We start from the raw sequence: 16,150 nt of genomic DNA, 5'->3' as shown, positions 1-16,150 counted from the left end.
TAACTGTTTTTTTCCCTAATATACTTTAGTATACATTTTGGAAATGAAAATGAAAATTTTCATTTTATATATATATATGATATATATAGTAGAGATCATGAGAGTCGAGAGCCCATCATGCAAGTAATTAAAATAGAGATTAACAATAAAAATAAAATGATAAAACCTTATTATTTAAAATATGGTAGATTCTATTTTGGAATAAAAAAGTTGGATCGACCGAACAAATTATTAAAAATTCCAAACCTACCGTTCAAGTACAAATCATATAAACTTCAACAAATCAACCTAACTCAATTACGGGTATAAAATATCTATTGCAACCAAAATGCGATAAATTCAAAATTTTTCTTACTTCAACATTGTTGAACGAAAAAGAAGAAGACTTCATTCTCTTGCAAAAAGAAAATACATCAAATACACCTACACGTGCTACGTAAAATTACAAACAAAACGTATATATATGTTGAAAACTATGGATACATGAATATGGAGAGGATTATAGTAAGATTTTGGTAGGTATAAATATGGTATAAATAATTGAAGAAAAGAGAATGGAAGCATATATATATATATATATATATATATATATAGGCAATAATAATAATAATAATGTTGGTGGCCAAAACATACCTTTGGATGGATAGTGGGGTTCCATTAATTGATGTTTGATCCAAAGTTTGAATAATGTGAGGTAGTGGTGGGTGTGATATTAATCTACATTTTCATTTTGTCAATAATTGTCAAACGGTATGGGAGCGGACTCTATTTGGTTCGAGGATTTTATGTTCTTAAATTTTTATAGAGTAGAGATCGAACCTTCGACATTTGGAGAGTAAAGTCCAATAACTCTGCGACTTCATAAACCTACTAAAAGAATACATAAAATTCGATTTTAAATATGATGAATAGTTAAAAGCTGATTGTTTTCTTGACAAAGTAGTTTAAAAGTTTATAAATAGAATTGTTCTTCTAAACAATAATAATGTTTTCATTTTTCAAATGAATGAATCGTCGTGAATAGTTTACTATTTGTAATCGTAATAACAACGACTTTTTTCATATCTTTTGAGATAAAAAGTCAAAATATAGAAGAAAGCATTTTGAACATTATTAGGGGGAAAACTAAGAAACAAATAAGTAGAAATAATTCAAAAAATGTAATGAAAATATAGGAAGGAAAATGAAGGAAAAATTCTTTTCTTTAAGTGATGAAGAATTTTTTTTTAATGTTGAGTTGTGAAGGAATATAAGCTAAGAATTATTAGAAGAAATGGAAATAATTTTGAGGCAATCAATGATGATTTAAAAGGGAAATTTTGGAAATGAAATGATGAAAAATAAAAAAGGATTACTTGAGTCCAAAGTTAAGCAAACAATGGCATTTATTAGAGAGATACTCTAATGGTTTGGTCTTTTATATAATTTCTCACTTCACAAGTAATGCTTTCCTTCTTCCATTATTTATTACAAATTAAACACAAATTTATAAAACTGTCAAAAATATTTATAAAATTTACCAAAATGTATTTATATTCCATCAATATAATTGTTGATTGAGTTATCAACTCTATTGAAATAAAATAAATAAATAAATTATGGGTTGAGTTGGTTAATAAATTCACCTAAAATAATTAAAAGATTTTTATTTATTTATATAGAATAAATATTTATCAAATTCTATTTTAGTTTTTTCTATATATTAAATTATTATAGACCCAAATAGTTAAAAAATGTTTAATAAAGATTATTTTGTAAATATTTAAAAAGTTTTACCATTTACAATAATTTCTCTACTTAATTAATTTCATGATTTTTTAATAAACTTTTAATTGATATCCGGACTTATTACTTGTTTTTCTATGAATACAATTTTAAAGAATAACTTGCTATATCTCAAAATTTTCAACAACAAAATTTATAAAATTTTAATACTATTTAAGAGTGTGAGTTGAATTATATATTTTCTTAATGGTTTATAATATTTTTCAACTAACAAAATTTATAAAATTTTAATACTATTACCACTTTTCTTTAACATAAACACGAAGCTCCGTCCTGTTTTTTCCGTTCGAGATTTGGACTAAAGACCTCATAGTCCCAAATACATACATGTATATATATGAATAAATGTATTTTTATTTTTTTGCTTAATTCAAAAAATCTCAGTGGGAGAAGAAAAAAACAAAGGAATACACAATTCTATCCAACAAGTAATTTCACCTTATGAACAATCAACCCTAAAGAAAATACCCACAACAAATGGAGAGTGAGTTCACCACTGATTTGGGAATGCTTCTCTATAGTTTGCATCTTCATTCAATTTAAGCTCCCTCTTAGTTAAAGCGCTGGATTTTGCACCCAACAGCCTCCTTGATAACCGATCTTTCGTCGACACTTTCTTACGCAGCATAGATGCAAGTGTTTTCTTCTTGTTCCTATCTGATCCGGTCCCTTCACCACCTGTTTCCATATTTTCACCAAACGCAGAAGATCTTGATGTCGATGCCAATGCAGCGTCCTGCAAAACACCTGCATTGTGCTCTCTAATTTTTGCAAGTTTGGCACGTTTCAATGCTTTCTTGTCATGTTCTCTCGTCTCTGCTGCCTCTTTATCTCGCGTACGTACATTTTTTACAGCCTGTCTCACTAGCTGTTCAACTGATCCAATCTTCAGATCAGGAGTTGTCTCATCCAATGAAGAACTCACGTTCAATGGCCGTCCTTCATCATCACGGGGCACGATAGGCCCATGAAATGGACACACTTTTAGATCTCTTCTTGGACAAAGTCCTCCTTTCCTTAAAGGAGCACGACAAGGTTGAATTTCGGGTTGATCTTCCTTGTACAAGGAAGCCCGGACATTCAGTTCCGCAATTTTCTCGGCAGGAATAGTTGCATCGTAGTCTACTCGACCCCAGTGGCTTTGAAGCTCTAATCCTCGCTGGTTAGCTAGAATATCTGTCCTTGAATCCCAATTATTTAAGAAAGAGCCCCATTCAATAACTGGAGCATCAGCTAAGAGCTTATTCCTTAGGGAGGAGGCTGAATTACTACTACAAACTTCACCATTTTTCACCACATTGCCAACATGTGCCCCACTACCAGTTTTAGAGTTATCTGCACTTTTAATCACATTAGATGTTGACACCACAACAAGATCTTCATTTTTCTTTTCGGAAGTACCTCCATCTTTTGTTGCTCCCACCGGACCTTCTTCCCAGAAATCTTCATCTTCGTCATCATGGTTTGCACTTTCTGTAAAGTTACAACCCAATTCTTCACATTGCCTCTTCACTACACGTAGACTATTTTGTAAATCGATGAACTCCCTTAAGGCTGAATCCCTAAATCTTATGTCCGTTGAATCAACCCTAACAAGAACAGAGATCCACTCTTGGATAGAAACCATATGTTTAGACATGAGCTTGTAAAGCTCCCTTAATGCATCAAAAATCACTTTATTATCATGATTTTCATGAACCATTTCTCCTTTCAGTGCAGCAAGACGTATCTGTCTCAGCTCGACAGATCGAAACTCTTCTGTGGTGTCATCATCCAAAGGAATCATGTCTCCGTCATCCTCTTTAGAATGAACAATATCCAGACACTCCTTGATCTCGTCTAAAGTCGACTGAATTTCTTCCTTGATAGAAGAAAAATTCTCTTTCAACATTCCATACTTGCGAAGCAGTATCTCTTTTGATCTTATTTCTCTTTCCATCCTCTCTTGTTGGCGTCGCATTGCGTTTGCTTGTATATTTGGAAACTGGAGTCGAAGAGTGTTCTTCAGGTAGTCATAGCCTAATCTAAGCTTTCTGTGGTAGATACCAAAAGAATCATTCCACTTCTCCAAAAACTCGATTGCCTTTGAACGCAAAGTAGATGCAACAGCTGCTGGTTCAGGAAGTACCATACTTCTTCTGAATCCAACACTTAATGTCAACAGTTGATCTAATTTCTCAACGACAATAGATCTGAAAAGCTTTGATCTCATGAAAAGTTCATCAATTACCAGAAGTGTGAGATAGCGGACCTGCCAAAAAAAAAAAGGATCAAAGGTCATATATTTCCACCATTGCAGTCAGACTACTCTTTGTTGCTATTCTCTTCATAATGATTTGCAACAGCTCGAAGAGATGAAACAATGGCATATAGTAACAAATAGGACATTTGGTTCATTCTGAATTCTTTAATTTGTTCCATACTACTGTAAAAACTAAAAAGAAGACATATCAAGATAAATAACACTTAAACCCTCGAATAAGACAAACTAAAGCTGTGATAACACTACTGTTCCTCCAAAGTTCAACTACCTTCCCAGTAAAAGAGAGAAAAAATTAAGCAAAAGATATTGCTCTCTACTACATAATAAATAAATGTGTGTAAAAACCTCTCATACTTCTTATCTCCTAAACAAAATAAACATTACTAAACTCCTCATCAGGACCTTATCTTGATGAACAAGTCAATCCTAGAACTGAGATTTACCCCATTTGGAATTTTACAGAAGAACGGCAGTGGAGCAGTACACAATGTAAAAGTTGGGTGGCAAGAACATGAAAACTGAATTGTGAACTATAGTACTAGCACTTTTTCCAGAGCATATCCTTCCAGACCAAAGACAAAGATGCATCGAAAAGGCTTGTCAATCCAAGCACTGTCATCAAACAACGATTGCAGCAACTAAGCCTACTGCCTAGAGAAAAATACCACTTAGAAAAGAAGATTTACGATGACCCACGGGATCCTAATTAACGCCCATGCTCTTACAATATTTCTTTTCGTATTCCATCTATCAATAGTCGTTAACTAAGATCAAGATGCCATTTAAGCTAAACTTCATCCAATTCCAAGGCAGATAACTTAACAGACGCAAAAACCGAAACGAACGAATACAAACTTAAGGTAAAATCACAAATAATAAACGCATATACCATAAAAAAACAAGTCTGCATCAAAGAATTAAAACTCATGAACATAAAACCTAAACTGAAATTCAAAAGAAAAAGAGATTAGACAAGAAACCTGAGAATGATCAAACTTCATAAGGTCCATAAGAGTTTGGGCAGCGACTCGGAGCTCTGAATCAGAATTCCGCACAACCGATTTAATAGCCTTGAGAAGCCGAGGATGAACTTCCGAATCCGTAGAATTCGTAGCGTTCTCGATCAAAACCCTAACCTTCGATTCCTCTACTCGCTCTTCCTCCATGGTGACTAGTCAAAACAAAGACATCATCCTAATTCTCCAACAGCGGCAATATATATATATAAATATATACATACCACTCTCGGGTCGGGTAGAGTACAAGCGGAACGGCGGCACCGGGCACGGTGGGATGGAAATCCAACGGCGAGGAAAGATTTGAGAATTATCCGGCGTGGTTGAATGGGATAAGAATTGAGAAAGAAATCATGTAGCATTGAGATCTGAAGCGGCAATCTTAATATGAACAACTTTGGTTTTCAATTCCATAATCCATTTTGTCGAGAGATCTTCTTCTAATCGAAACGGTTCACCCATGGATGAGGATTTGGAAGGGGAAGAAAATGAGAAATTTTTCGAGGGAAAAGAAAGATACGGAAGGGAAAGGGTTTTTATTTGTTCTTTTTGCCTTTCCAAATTTGGTTAGGTTTTGATTTTGGTAAATTGTTGCATTATTTCGCCCTTTCCATTCATTATTGTGCTGTTCGTTATCGCTACTCTAACCCACTTGTTGATTTTCTAAGCAAATTTCAAAATGGTTCACAATTTCCATAGGCCACGTTCACTCGTTTACTGTGAGCTGCCACATCATACGATGGAAAACATATGGACATAATCCTACCCATGAGATTGGTTCGACATCTTACTTAACCGACTATGGTCGATTCTAAATGTCTTTTGGTACGTTCATTGAGCTAATGATTCCTTTAAAACATACTTGATAACAAAATTTATCTACCTATTGTATCTTTCACCTTATAACTTTTTTTTGTTTATATTCTTAAGTTATTTTTAAAACAAATTTGCTCGTACTTTTGTTTATTTAATTGTTATTTTGATTATCTTTCCAAATTGGACCCAAAATTACAATTGTATGAATTATTGGAACATTGGATAAAGACTAAATTATGAAAACATCATTCAATTTTGTACAGTTTTATATTAGTCGAGATCCAATAAAGCTGATGAAAAAAAATCCATGAGTTACATTAATTATACCATAAAACCTAAAAGAAAGAAAAAAAAAAAAAGGTTAGAATACTCTCTTACTATTGGTATTAAGTTGGCGCCCAAGTTTAGGCCTCTAGGGTTAATTTTCTTTCCTCTGCCGCCCATTCTCTCCAAGTCTCCATCTTCACCTCGCTGCCCACCTCTCATTCTCTCCATCTGTCTTGATTTTGGTTGTTATGTAGAGAGATGGATAGAAGAAATCAAGGAGAGGAATAAGAAGAAAGAAGAAGATAAGGAGGCGAAAGCCTCAAGCTTTTGTGGGTTTTTCATTTCTACGTTACTGTAGGTCTCAAACCCATTAAACACAACAGTTTCTCTTTTCTTTTTTTTTTTTTTTTGTATTGTTGAACAAATCTCTACTCCTTCCAACATTTTGCAATTACCCTTCATTTCCATTACAATGTATGATTTTATTCACTGTTCTGATTTCTGTGTACAAGTTTTGTTCGTTCTAAACTCATCAAGGATATGATGTTGAATAAGTAAAAGGTCTGAGAAGGAAGATTGTGTTGGTAGAGACAATGTTTGAGGTTTGAGGGGAAAGGGGAATAATGGAAGAGGGCCCCTGTCCTTGTGAGAGTCATCGCATTGTGACTTTCGCAACCTCTTCTAAAGAAATTTGTTGGTAACAATAACGGGTTTGAATAAAAGGCGTGGGTTGCATTCTAACATTGGATGCTTACCTAGACTTCGCCCGACACTTGGATTTCCCTCTGCCTCAAACATTTGCTTTCTGCTTCCACTCTTTCTTCATTGATCATGACCTTCACACTGATCCTTCTTCAGTTCTTTTGCATTTTTTTGTGCTTTAGATCTACAGCGAGCTTTGAATGTTGTTGTTGGGTAGCTGTTTAGTTCATGTGGATTGAATTTTGTTGACAAGGGATTGAAATTTTTTTACTATTTTTTAGGTTTTTGAATGTTCTGTTAATATAATAATCCAAACAAGAAGATAGGTATTGTAATAACATAATAGGTCTTGAGTTTAAGTTGACGAGTTTTTTGGATATTGTTGTTAAAGAGTGATCTTTTCTCTGGAATCAAAGGAATGGTTGGATAATTTGAGTGTCTACAAGAACATTAATGACTTTTACAAGTCATCTAACTACTACTTTCAGGAACAAGACAACCTATGCTCTTTTATGTGTTGGCATTTCACATTTGCATTAATGTTTGTTTCTACATGTAAAAAGTTTACTTTGACCATCATGGGTCGGCCTAATAGTAAAAAAAGGGTCATGGGTTTCATAAAGGGCTTAGAGGAAATAAGTTTGTTCGATCAATGATGGTGAATTAGTGTCCTGCGATTGAATTGAATTGGTTTGTTGGCTACAACCCATAAGATTCAGATATTGCAAGTTTGGACTCTTTTGAACACTAACCAGCAAGGTGCAGATTCCTTTTTGGTAAAATGCAGCAAGTATTATTGCTCTAGTTTTCTTTACCATTGAAGTGAAGTGTTCGAATTAGATTCTAACTATTGAAGCTCATTTATTGTTATGTATGGGTTGGTTTCGTAGTATTTGATTGAAGTCTATAGTTGATTTTGGTTAAGAATATCCCTTACGAACAGTCTCTCAGTAGTCTCCACATATAAACATTGTTTTCATTGTGTAGGCTTCTAGGATTTTGACATTTATTTGAGGATTGGATTTTGGACTGAGAACTGTAGGTTTTCAATCAGGGTATTTTGGTAGAGTTGTGATTTTTGAAGGAAAATGAATTTTAAATCTTGATGTGGGAACTGCTTACTTCTTATAGATTTTGTATAGTTCATATTAGAATTTTCTGTTAAAAACAATATGAGCTAATTGATCTCAGTCTCCCCCGTTTCTGCAGAGCTCTAATTTGTAATGAAGAAGCTCCCACCTATCCTGAGAAAGCTTCAAACCCCTCAACCAACACCCCCTTCTCCATTGCCCAATGCAATTTTGCCCCCTTCTCCTCAAACCCCTGTGGCCCCTCTTCTCAATTTATCCTTCTCTTCTCCGCACCATTACAATCAACTCCTCCATTTCCTCAAATCCCACCTCACATTTCCCTTCACACCTAATAGTCTCCTGCATTTTCTCAAATCCAAGCTTCATTTTCACCCCAAATTCACCCACTACGATTTCCATGTCTTCAATTGGGCTTCCACTATAGATTCCTTCCGCCATGATCACTCTACCTTTGCGTGGATGGCCAGGACCCTCGCGACCACAGATCGTTTCTTTGAGCTCACGTCCCTTCTTAGGTTCTTGGCCTCCTCTCCTTGCCCCTGCTCTGATGGTATTTTCTCTTGCCCTCAAACAGAATCCATTTTTCAATTTTCCATTAGTGCCTATTGTAGAGCTAGGAAATTTGATGAGGCTGTTTTTGCTTTCGACTCCATGAGAAAATTGATTGATGGGAGGCCTAGTGTTGTGGTCTATAATATTTTGATCAATGGGTTTGTGAAGTCTGGTAGATTTGACAAGGCCTTGGGGTTTTACAGTAGGATGCTTAGTGACCGGGTTAAGCCTGATGTGTACACTTTTAACATTTTGATTAGCGGGTATTGTCGCAATTCACAGTTTGTACAGGCTTTAGAGTTGTTTAAGGAGATGAGGGAAAAGGGTTGTAGCCCAAATGTAATAAGTTTCAATACACTGATTAAAGGGTTCTTCAGGGAGAGGAAGTTTGAGGACGGGATTGCCCTGGCTTATGAGATGATTGAACTGGGATGCAAATTCTCTAGTGTCACCTGTGAAATTTTAATGGATGGGCTCAGTAGGGAAGGCAAGATTTTTGAGGCATGTGAAATTTTGCTTGATTTTTCGAGGAAGCAAGTATTGCCCAAGGATTACGATTACTATGGCGTTGTTGAAATGCTTTGTGGCAAAGGGAATGCAGGCAAAGCCATGGAAGTTGTTGACGAGCTGTGGATGGAAGGAAATGTTCCCAGCTTCATTACTTCCACCACTTTGATAGATGGACTGAGGAAAGAGGGGAGAGTGAATGATGCAATGAATGTAACAGAGAGAATGCTTGAAGTAGGTATGATTCCCGACAGTGTGACTTTTAACTCCCTTCTTCAAGATCTATGCAATGTGAGAAAGACTGTGGAAGCTAATAAGTTGAGATTGTTGGCTTCAAGCAAGGGGTTCGAACCAGACAACAAAACATACTACACTTTAGTTTCTGGTTACACAATGGAAGGCAACAAGGTGGAAGGGCAACGGCTTGTGGAGGAGATGTTGGATAAGGAGTTTATACCTGATATTGCAACATACAATAGATTAATGGATCGGTTGTTGAATACGCATAAGAAAAGATCAAAGTTGGTAACGTAATGGTGAAACAAGCATGAAGTTGAGACGATTGCTTCTCTTGTGCTATATATGATTGCAGATTCCCTTAGTGATTTATCTACCATGGTTCATCTTAAGAATGTAATCCAAAGCCCATTTATGAATGGCGCAATATGGGCCCGTTTATAATTCCAACACTTCTCAAATTTCTAAAAATCTTGATTACATTCCAGCCTCGGATGGAGGTGGCGGTAATTATTGAAGCATCTAAGTTTGCACAATCTATATTGATATCTGCTCAACTCTAGCTTGACATTGCAAAACTTGGATAGAATGTTCCAGTGGATGGTTTAGGACCGAAATCAAGAACACGAGCATTGCATAAGTACCTGATGATTCAAGAAAGCAGAATATTTCTGATTTTGGTGTATGGATATTCTCACATGTTTGAAGCGGGGACTTTCATGTCCTCATTAAAGCCTTGTTACGAGAACAATTGTGAGTATTTGCCTCTCCTAGTCGTTCCTCTAAGCGAATATATCAGTTGAAGTGATTCATTTGTATTATGATCTAATTGTACTTTATTTATCTCATTTAAGAATCAAATCAACACATCAATAATTGTATTATTCATACACAAGGCTTATTAGAAGATTATTGAAGAGAAGACTACTCTTCCTTTTAGATCCAGAGAAGATTCAATCTTTCTTGATCCAAGAACAAGCTCGGTAGCTCTTGAATGAAAGTTTAAAGATTAGAGAGAGAAAACATTGCAAAAAAAATTATATCATCGATTAAAGTTCTTAGAAAATGTCATGTTGTAGGTGAGGCTTGACTTCTGATATAAATGTCAAAAGAAAAGGAAAGAAAAGTTGATTAGATTGTTTGAACCAACTCAGCTAGCACTCCCAAAACAAATGGATGTCTCTCTGAAGTGTTGGATTGGATGGAACTCTTTTTCCATTAATATTAGTGGGAAATTCAAGCCAAAAGAATATTTGGTGCTGTATAAACTATAAAGAACATATGAGGTCTGTTTTTGCCCAAAACCAATAACTCAAAGTTCATTATATTTATTATTGTGGGTGGATGTTTCGTCCATTTTTTAACCATGGACTAGAGAAAAACTCAATCTTCTCTTCCTTTTTAGTATTAAATAAAATAAACATCAACTTACGCCTTACTTTATTGTTTAGATTTTAAAAAAAAAAATAGCTTCAAACGTTCGAGAAATGAATTGTTAGGTGCAAAAGTGCATCAACAAATTGTAACTGAAGTCTCGTATTGATTTGGAAAGTGAGAAATCTATAACATGTTATAGATGAGAACAATTGTTCTCTGTTTTTCTTCCAAGTGGTTTTGAAAGTAAAGTTTATGTTCAAAACGAGCAATATAATATCATCGTGGATAAGGGTGAAGGATTCATTATCTTTATCAATCGGTATTCAAGTGGGAGGAGATTAAGCGTGCAAAAGATGGTTTTACTCAAAACTTTGAAAAGAGCAAAATCTCACGTTAGCTAGAAGAAAATAGTTTAACTTCAAAGTGAACAATATAAGATAAGTGATGAAATTATAATTTAACGTACCTTTTTCATATCCTAAATTACGAATGTAATTGATGATTTTGACCAATTAGAATTGTGGATTTCATATGATGATAAAGTATTATAAATTTATATTTTTGTAACTTAAAATATTTTACACTTTCCGACACTCATTTAAGCACTTTGGATTTAAAAGAATTGGTCGGCAATTATACGAACAATGAAAATTTCAAAAAAAAAAAATCAAACAATTAAATAAAAGTGTATTCGAATTATTTGGTAAATAAGAAAACAATTAGAATCGATGGCCGCCCCATTCAGTTTGTTAATTTATTTGTCCGTACAATCCTTTCCATTCATATTTTTAGAGAGGAAATACTTAATTTTAAAAGGTTTTTTTTAAAAAAATATAAAATTTTGAAATAAAAGTGATTTTTTCATAAATATTTGGTGAAATATTCTATTCTTTTGTTATTTAAAAAAAAATAAAGGCTTTTATTTTTACTCTCAATTTTAAAGAAATAAGTTTGTTTACTCAAATATTACGAGTCCATATGGTACAAGTTTTATATTGCATTATAATTGTCTATCAAATAAAATTGTAAGAATTGTGAATTATAATCTTTACAAAATTGGGGTATTTTAAATATTGGAAGGAAATAGGTTGAGTGTTTTCAAATATAATAAAATAAAATAAAATAAAATATTTATATAGTATAGCAAAATTTCAAATCTATAACTATCACTCTTTGGACTTCTATCGACTTCTATTGGTGTTTATAGGTTATATGGATACACATTTATAAAACCATCAATGTCTGTCATTCATATAATATGAAATTCTCCTATATTCTTAAATATTTTCAACAATTTCGTCATTAACAATAACCTCTAATATTTAACTTTAAATGTTATTTTTACTCATAATTTTAGAAAAATGCGTTAATTTACTCAAACTTTTAATATTCACCAAATATTACGAGTCCATATAGGAAAAGTTTTATATTAGATAAGTTAGGTTGATTTTCGTGTTTAATTGAGACGGCTTTGCTCTGCCTATCAAATAAAAATACAAGAGTTATAAGCATTATTAAAAACTTTGGGGTAAAAAAGGGTTCAATTCAAATTGTTGTCACAAAGCATTAAGGGAAACCAATTAATGCATTTCATAAAATACATATGATATACTCAAAATCTAAGGAAACAAAGTTGAGTGCACATTTCAAAAAATATTGTTAATAAAGAAGCACTTAATTCATCTTTCAAAAGTGTTTCCATGGAGCTTAAATTTCACAAAGTATACTTCCATTATTACAAATGTGACAAATATGTATATGTTAATCAATGAAACATATTTATAATGCTAAATGGCAATGCTTGGTCAACTAATTTGCTTGTACTTTTTTTTTCTTTTATGATAATTAATGAAGTAGATATATAGCACTACAATTTCGAGTTGAATGACTGCATAGTTAGTAGGTTGTGATTGTTATTAATTCATTGTTCCTTCCTCTATTTTTGGTAAAAGAGTTGTGGTTTTGAATGACATAACTGTTACAAATATTTATAATATACCAAAAGGTTATTGTTTATTAGCAACAGAGAGGTTTGTAATATTTATAGATTTACAAATAATTTTATTTATTTTGCTATATCTGAAAACAATTTAAAAGAAAATATATTACTCAACCGAAATAACAGTTAATATATGAAAAACTATGATTTTTAAATATAATAAAATGAACCAAAATATTTATATAATACAGTAAAGTTTCATATTTTACTGATAATAAATACTAATAGAACATGAAATTTTGTTATATTTTATATATAAAAAAAGCAGTTTTGTCATTTACAATATTTTTTTTTTACAAAAATTGTATTAAAAATAATAAAATTTATTAACAATTGATATGAAAATATGATATATTTTGTAAATATTTTAAGAGAAATTATAAAAAATACATATAACAACATTTTTAGATTCCATCGATAATAATTATTGATAAACACTGTTTCTACCGATGAAATTATTAAACAACGATAAAAGTCTATTAGTTTTTATAATGGATAGAATCCAAAATTTTACTGTAATTTGTAAATATATTTATTTGTTTTACTATTTTAAAAGCTTCACCTATTTTAATTCATTTTTCTATGTTTTACTATATCCTTCCAAATATTAAATCGATTTTAATGGATTAAATACATTTGCTAGGGCAATTTTCAACCAAAAAATTATTTTAATATTCTCGCAAATCACTCCTATGTATGTCTTTAAAATCGTAAAAGAATTCCTTTAAAACAAAAGAAAAAGAATTAGAGAAGCAAAGGAATTCAAAAGCTATTTTCTATAATTTGACCTCAACCAAAATTTTAAATTAAAAACATCACTCATTTTATCAAACTTGCACGAAAGATAAAATCAAATACATACATATATATGTATGTATGGCATTGGATATTGATTATCCTTTTTGTTGGTAGATACATACAAAATAGTGGGACGAAAAATGGAAGCAAAATTAAAGTTAGATGTATGAATTTTCTTGCATAATGCCATTGGGAAATTATAATTAGAAAACTATGAACCACATAAAATAAAATAAATTTCATCACAAACAAAATAATAGTTGAAAGAAAGAAAGGAAATAAAAAATGAAAAAAAGTGAGTGCCGTGTTAGGAAACAGAGATATCCATATTCCTGGTCAAGGAATTCAAACATTCAATGCCAAACATGTACCAATCTCTCCCTTTGTATTTTTCTTTACTTCCATATTTTCCCATCATTTTCATTTTTTTTTTAATTCGTTTAAATTATATTCAAAATGTCGAGTTTTAACGTTTTGCGTTTCGAATGTGTGTTTGGTTTAACTTTTCAAACGTTTAATTTTGAAGATAAGTTAGTTGAAAATGAAATTAAAGCATTTGACAGTCTGGTTAAAAAACATGCAAATCCGAAAGTAGTGTTTTTTCTGCTAAACTTCTGTATTTTTAAAAATTTTGAACGACATATTTTACTCCATCCATACCTTTTGTTTTCTTGATTTCAAGTGTCGATTTATCATAAACACGTAGTAGTGCAATAACATAAAACTTAAAACAACTACTATAAATCCCTTCACTCTACAAAGTGTTTTGAAAAAATTAAAACAACGACAAAATATCTGTATACCCTGTCAGTAAATTTATATTTAGTAAGTTTTTCAAAACGATGTGAAATTCACACAGTAAATACGTTATTGATTAATAAATCATTTACTAACGTATCAAATAATTAATAAGTGAAAGTGTATTGTATATTACATTTGTCATGGTTTAACCAATGCAATGCAGGTGGAAATATAATCTAAACTTGGGATGTGTCGTTCCAAATCATGAGACTTTGTGAAAGCCTCTCTCCCTCTCCCAAATCTCTACCTCCCTACCTACCTACTTCATAGTTCTTACATATGGTGAAATTTTGAATTAGTAGTTTTGAGAGAAAAAAAAAATTATTGATTTTAACTCATCAAATACTTTTCACTCAATGGAATGTTAAAAATACTAATTTACCTACTCCTTTATAAATATTGTTAGTATATAAATATGAGTTTGAAAATTACAAAATAAATTAAAGATGAAATTGAAAATAATTATTCAATGTAATTTTTTTGTCTCTCAAATTAGCCTTGAAATGGAGAAAAAGTGCTTAATGTCAATAGTGGTTAGGGATATCAACAACTCTTTTGTTTGTTTATCTGTAAGACAAATAGTGAATTAATTAGATGCATTTAAATTTTTATTCAATGAATTTTGAAGTAAAAGAAAATTAAATTTTCATATGAAAGTATCTATAAATTACAAATTTATTTGTCAAACCAACCCTTTATTTTATATCAACTTATTGTACTAAATAATAATAACAATAATAAAATATTCATTGTTATTATTACTAAATAATAATAACACATTTAATATTTTCATTATTTCTAATAGATGAAAATATAATTCTTCCTAGTTTAAATTTATTCCATTGTTATAAATTCTACATGTATTTAGTTTACGAACAAAATTTAACGAATATTTTTACGAATGTGAATAAAAAAAATATATAATTTAAATACTTAAGACGATTGATATTTACGTGTCATCGTATTTAAGTATTTTAATTTAAATACAAATTGGTCTATTGTCATTGGATAACATGTGTCAGTTGAGTTGAACTCTGGTTGATAACCACTGTCTCGTTAACGTACACTCGTGTTGACTTTATTTGTATATTCTTATTAATTTAAAATACTTAAATTTATAAGATTTTTTTTTTAAAAAAATAGCAAAGTAAATTAAAATATTTACTAACTATCACAAAATTTTGGATTATATTACTGTACCATATCAATTATAAAATTTGCTATATGTGGTAGATATTTTATAAAATTTGTTGTTCTTGAAATTTTATCTAAACTTATTCACAACACGTAACTAATAATTAAAATTTAATATAATTCAAATGTCAAATGCCAAATATCTATAACAAGTTTTAAACAAACACCGTAGTATTAAACAAAAATAATATGAAAAACTTAATTATTAAACTTGAAATTCTATCACGTGGGTCCAACTATCTATTCGTGTTGGATTATGTGTAAAAGTAAGTTTAACTCAATCATAATTAACCTAACATTCCATTTCAAAGGTACGAGATTCGATTATTTATACTTATAGCACACTTAATTATGTTTTCATTGAGTACATTAAACGTTGGTAATGGATGATTTGCAAAATTTAGAAAGAAGATTAGAAGTGTGATTAGAATTAAGACAATTTAAGAAACACACACTGCTATGCTCTCTAGTTGTAGATGGCCCCCACTCCCAATCCCATATCTTAATCTCTGCCTTTCAAATGGCTGCATCCATGCCTCTCTTTTCCACCCAAATAATAACAATAACATTAACATCAATTTAATATACTCTCTTTCATTTTTCTATAATAAATTTCCCCAAATAAACATTTTGAATTTAACGTTTTTATTATTTACAATATTTTTTTCTTAAATAAGAGAGAGATAGATAAAATAGGGATTAATACTCCTCCAATATATGAACCCAAGAAAAAAGAAGGTTGCCA

At 31.5% G+C, this 16,150-nt stretch overlaps 2 protein-coding genes across 4 annotated transcripts; one reads left to right on the top strand and one right to left on the bottom strand.

The window, feature by feature from the left end:
* Nucleotides 1-2,001: 2,001 nt before the first annotated feature.
* LOC101209611 (UV-stimulated scaffold protein A homolog) lies at nucleotides 2,002-5,640 on the bottom strand. Of its 2 annotated transcripts, XM_031886949.1 has the most exons (3): nucleotides 5,289-5,640; nucleotides 5,029-5,219; nucleotides 2,002-4,036 (listed from the first exon to the last, which is right to left on the bottom strand). In XM_031886949.1, exons 2-3 carry the CDS (start codon nucleotides 5,212-5,214, stop codon nucleotides 2,276-2,278), a joined length of 1,947 nt encoding a protein of 648 aa, XP_031742809.1. In that variant the 5' UTR covers nucleotides 5,215-5,219; nucleotides 5,289-5,640; the 3' UTR covers nucleotides 2,002-2,275. The 2 variants fall into 2 exon arrangements, with proteins under 2 accessions (XP_031742809.1, XP_004140588.1); XM_004140540.3 differs by having other exon boundaries at nucleotides 5,029-5,640.
* Nucleotides 5,641-6,258: 618 nt separating this feature from the next.
* On the top strand, nucleotides 6,259-10,389 carry LOC101210267 (pentatricopeptide repeat-containing protein At2g36240). Of its 2 annotated transcripts, none has more exons than XM_011658448.2 (2): nucleotides 6,259-6,501; nucleotides 8,041-10,389. In XM_011658448.2, the coding sequence occupies exon 2, from the start codon at nucleotides 8,073-8,075 to the stop codon at nucleotides 9,531-9,533; it is 1,461 nt and encodes a 486-aa protein (XP_011656750.1). In that variant the 5' UTR covers nucleotides 6,259-6,501; nucleotides 8,041-8,072; the 3' UTR covers nucleotides 9,534-10,389. The 2 variants fall into 2 exon arrangements, with proteins under 2 accessions (XP_011656750.1, XP_004140672.1); XM_004140624.3 differs by having other exon boundaries at nucleotides 6,260-6,501; nucleotides 8,059-10,389.
* The last annotated feature ends 5,761 nt before the right edge of the window (nucleotides 10,390-16,150 follow it).

This window comes from Cucumis sativus, chromosome 6, assembly GCF_000004075.3.
Source record: "Cucumis sativus cultivar 9930 chromosome 6, Cucumber_9930_V3, whole genome shotgun sequence".
In the NCBI taxonomy this organism is placed as follows: Eukaryota; Viridiplantae; Streptophyta; class Magnoliopsida; order Cucurbitales; family Cucurbitaceae; genus Cucumis; species Cucumis sativus.
This window is presented reverse-complemented; position numbering and strand designations above follow the sequence as displayed.

Bases quoted from the DNA above. Each gene is read 5' to 3' on its own strand.
- LOC101209611 (XM_004140540.3), bottom strand. From the start codon at position 5,214: ATGGAGGAAGAGCGAGTAGAGGAATCGAAGGTTAGGGTTTTGATCGAG. The intron at 4,037-5,028 runs GTTTCTTGTCTA...TTTTTTTGGCAG, and splicing joins TGAAGTTTGATCATTCTCAG to GTCCGCTATCTCACACTTCT.
- LOC101210267 (XM_011658448.2), top strand. From the start codon at position 8,073: ATGAAGAAGCTCCCACCTATCCTGAGAAAGCTTCAAACCCCTCAACCA.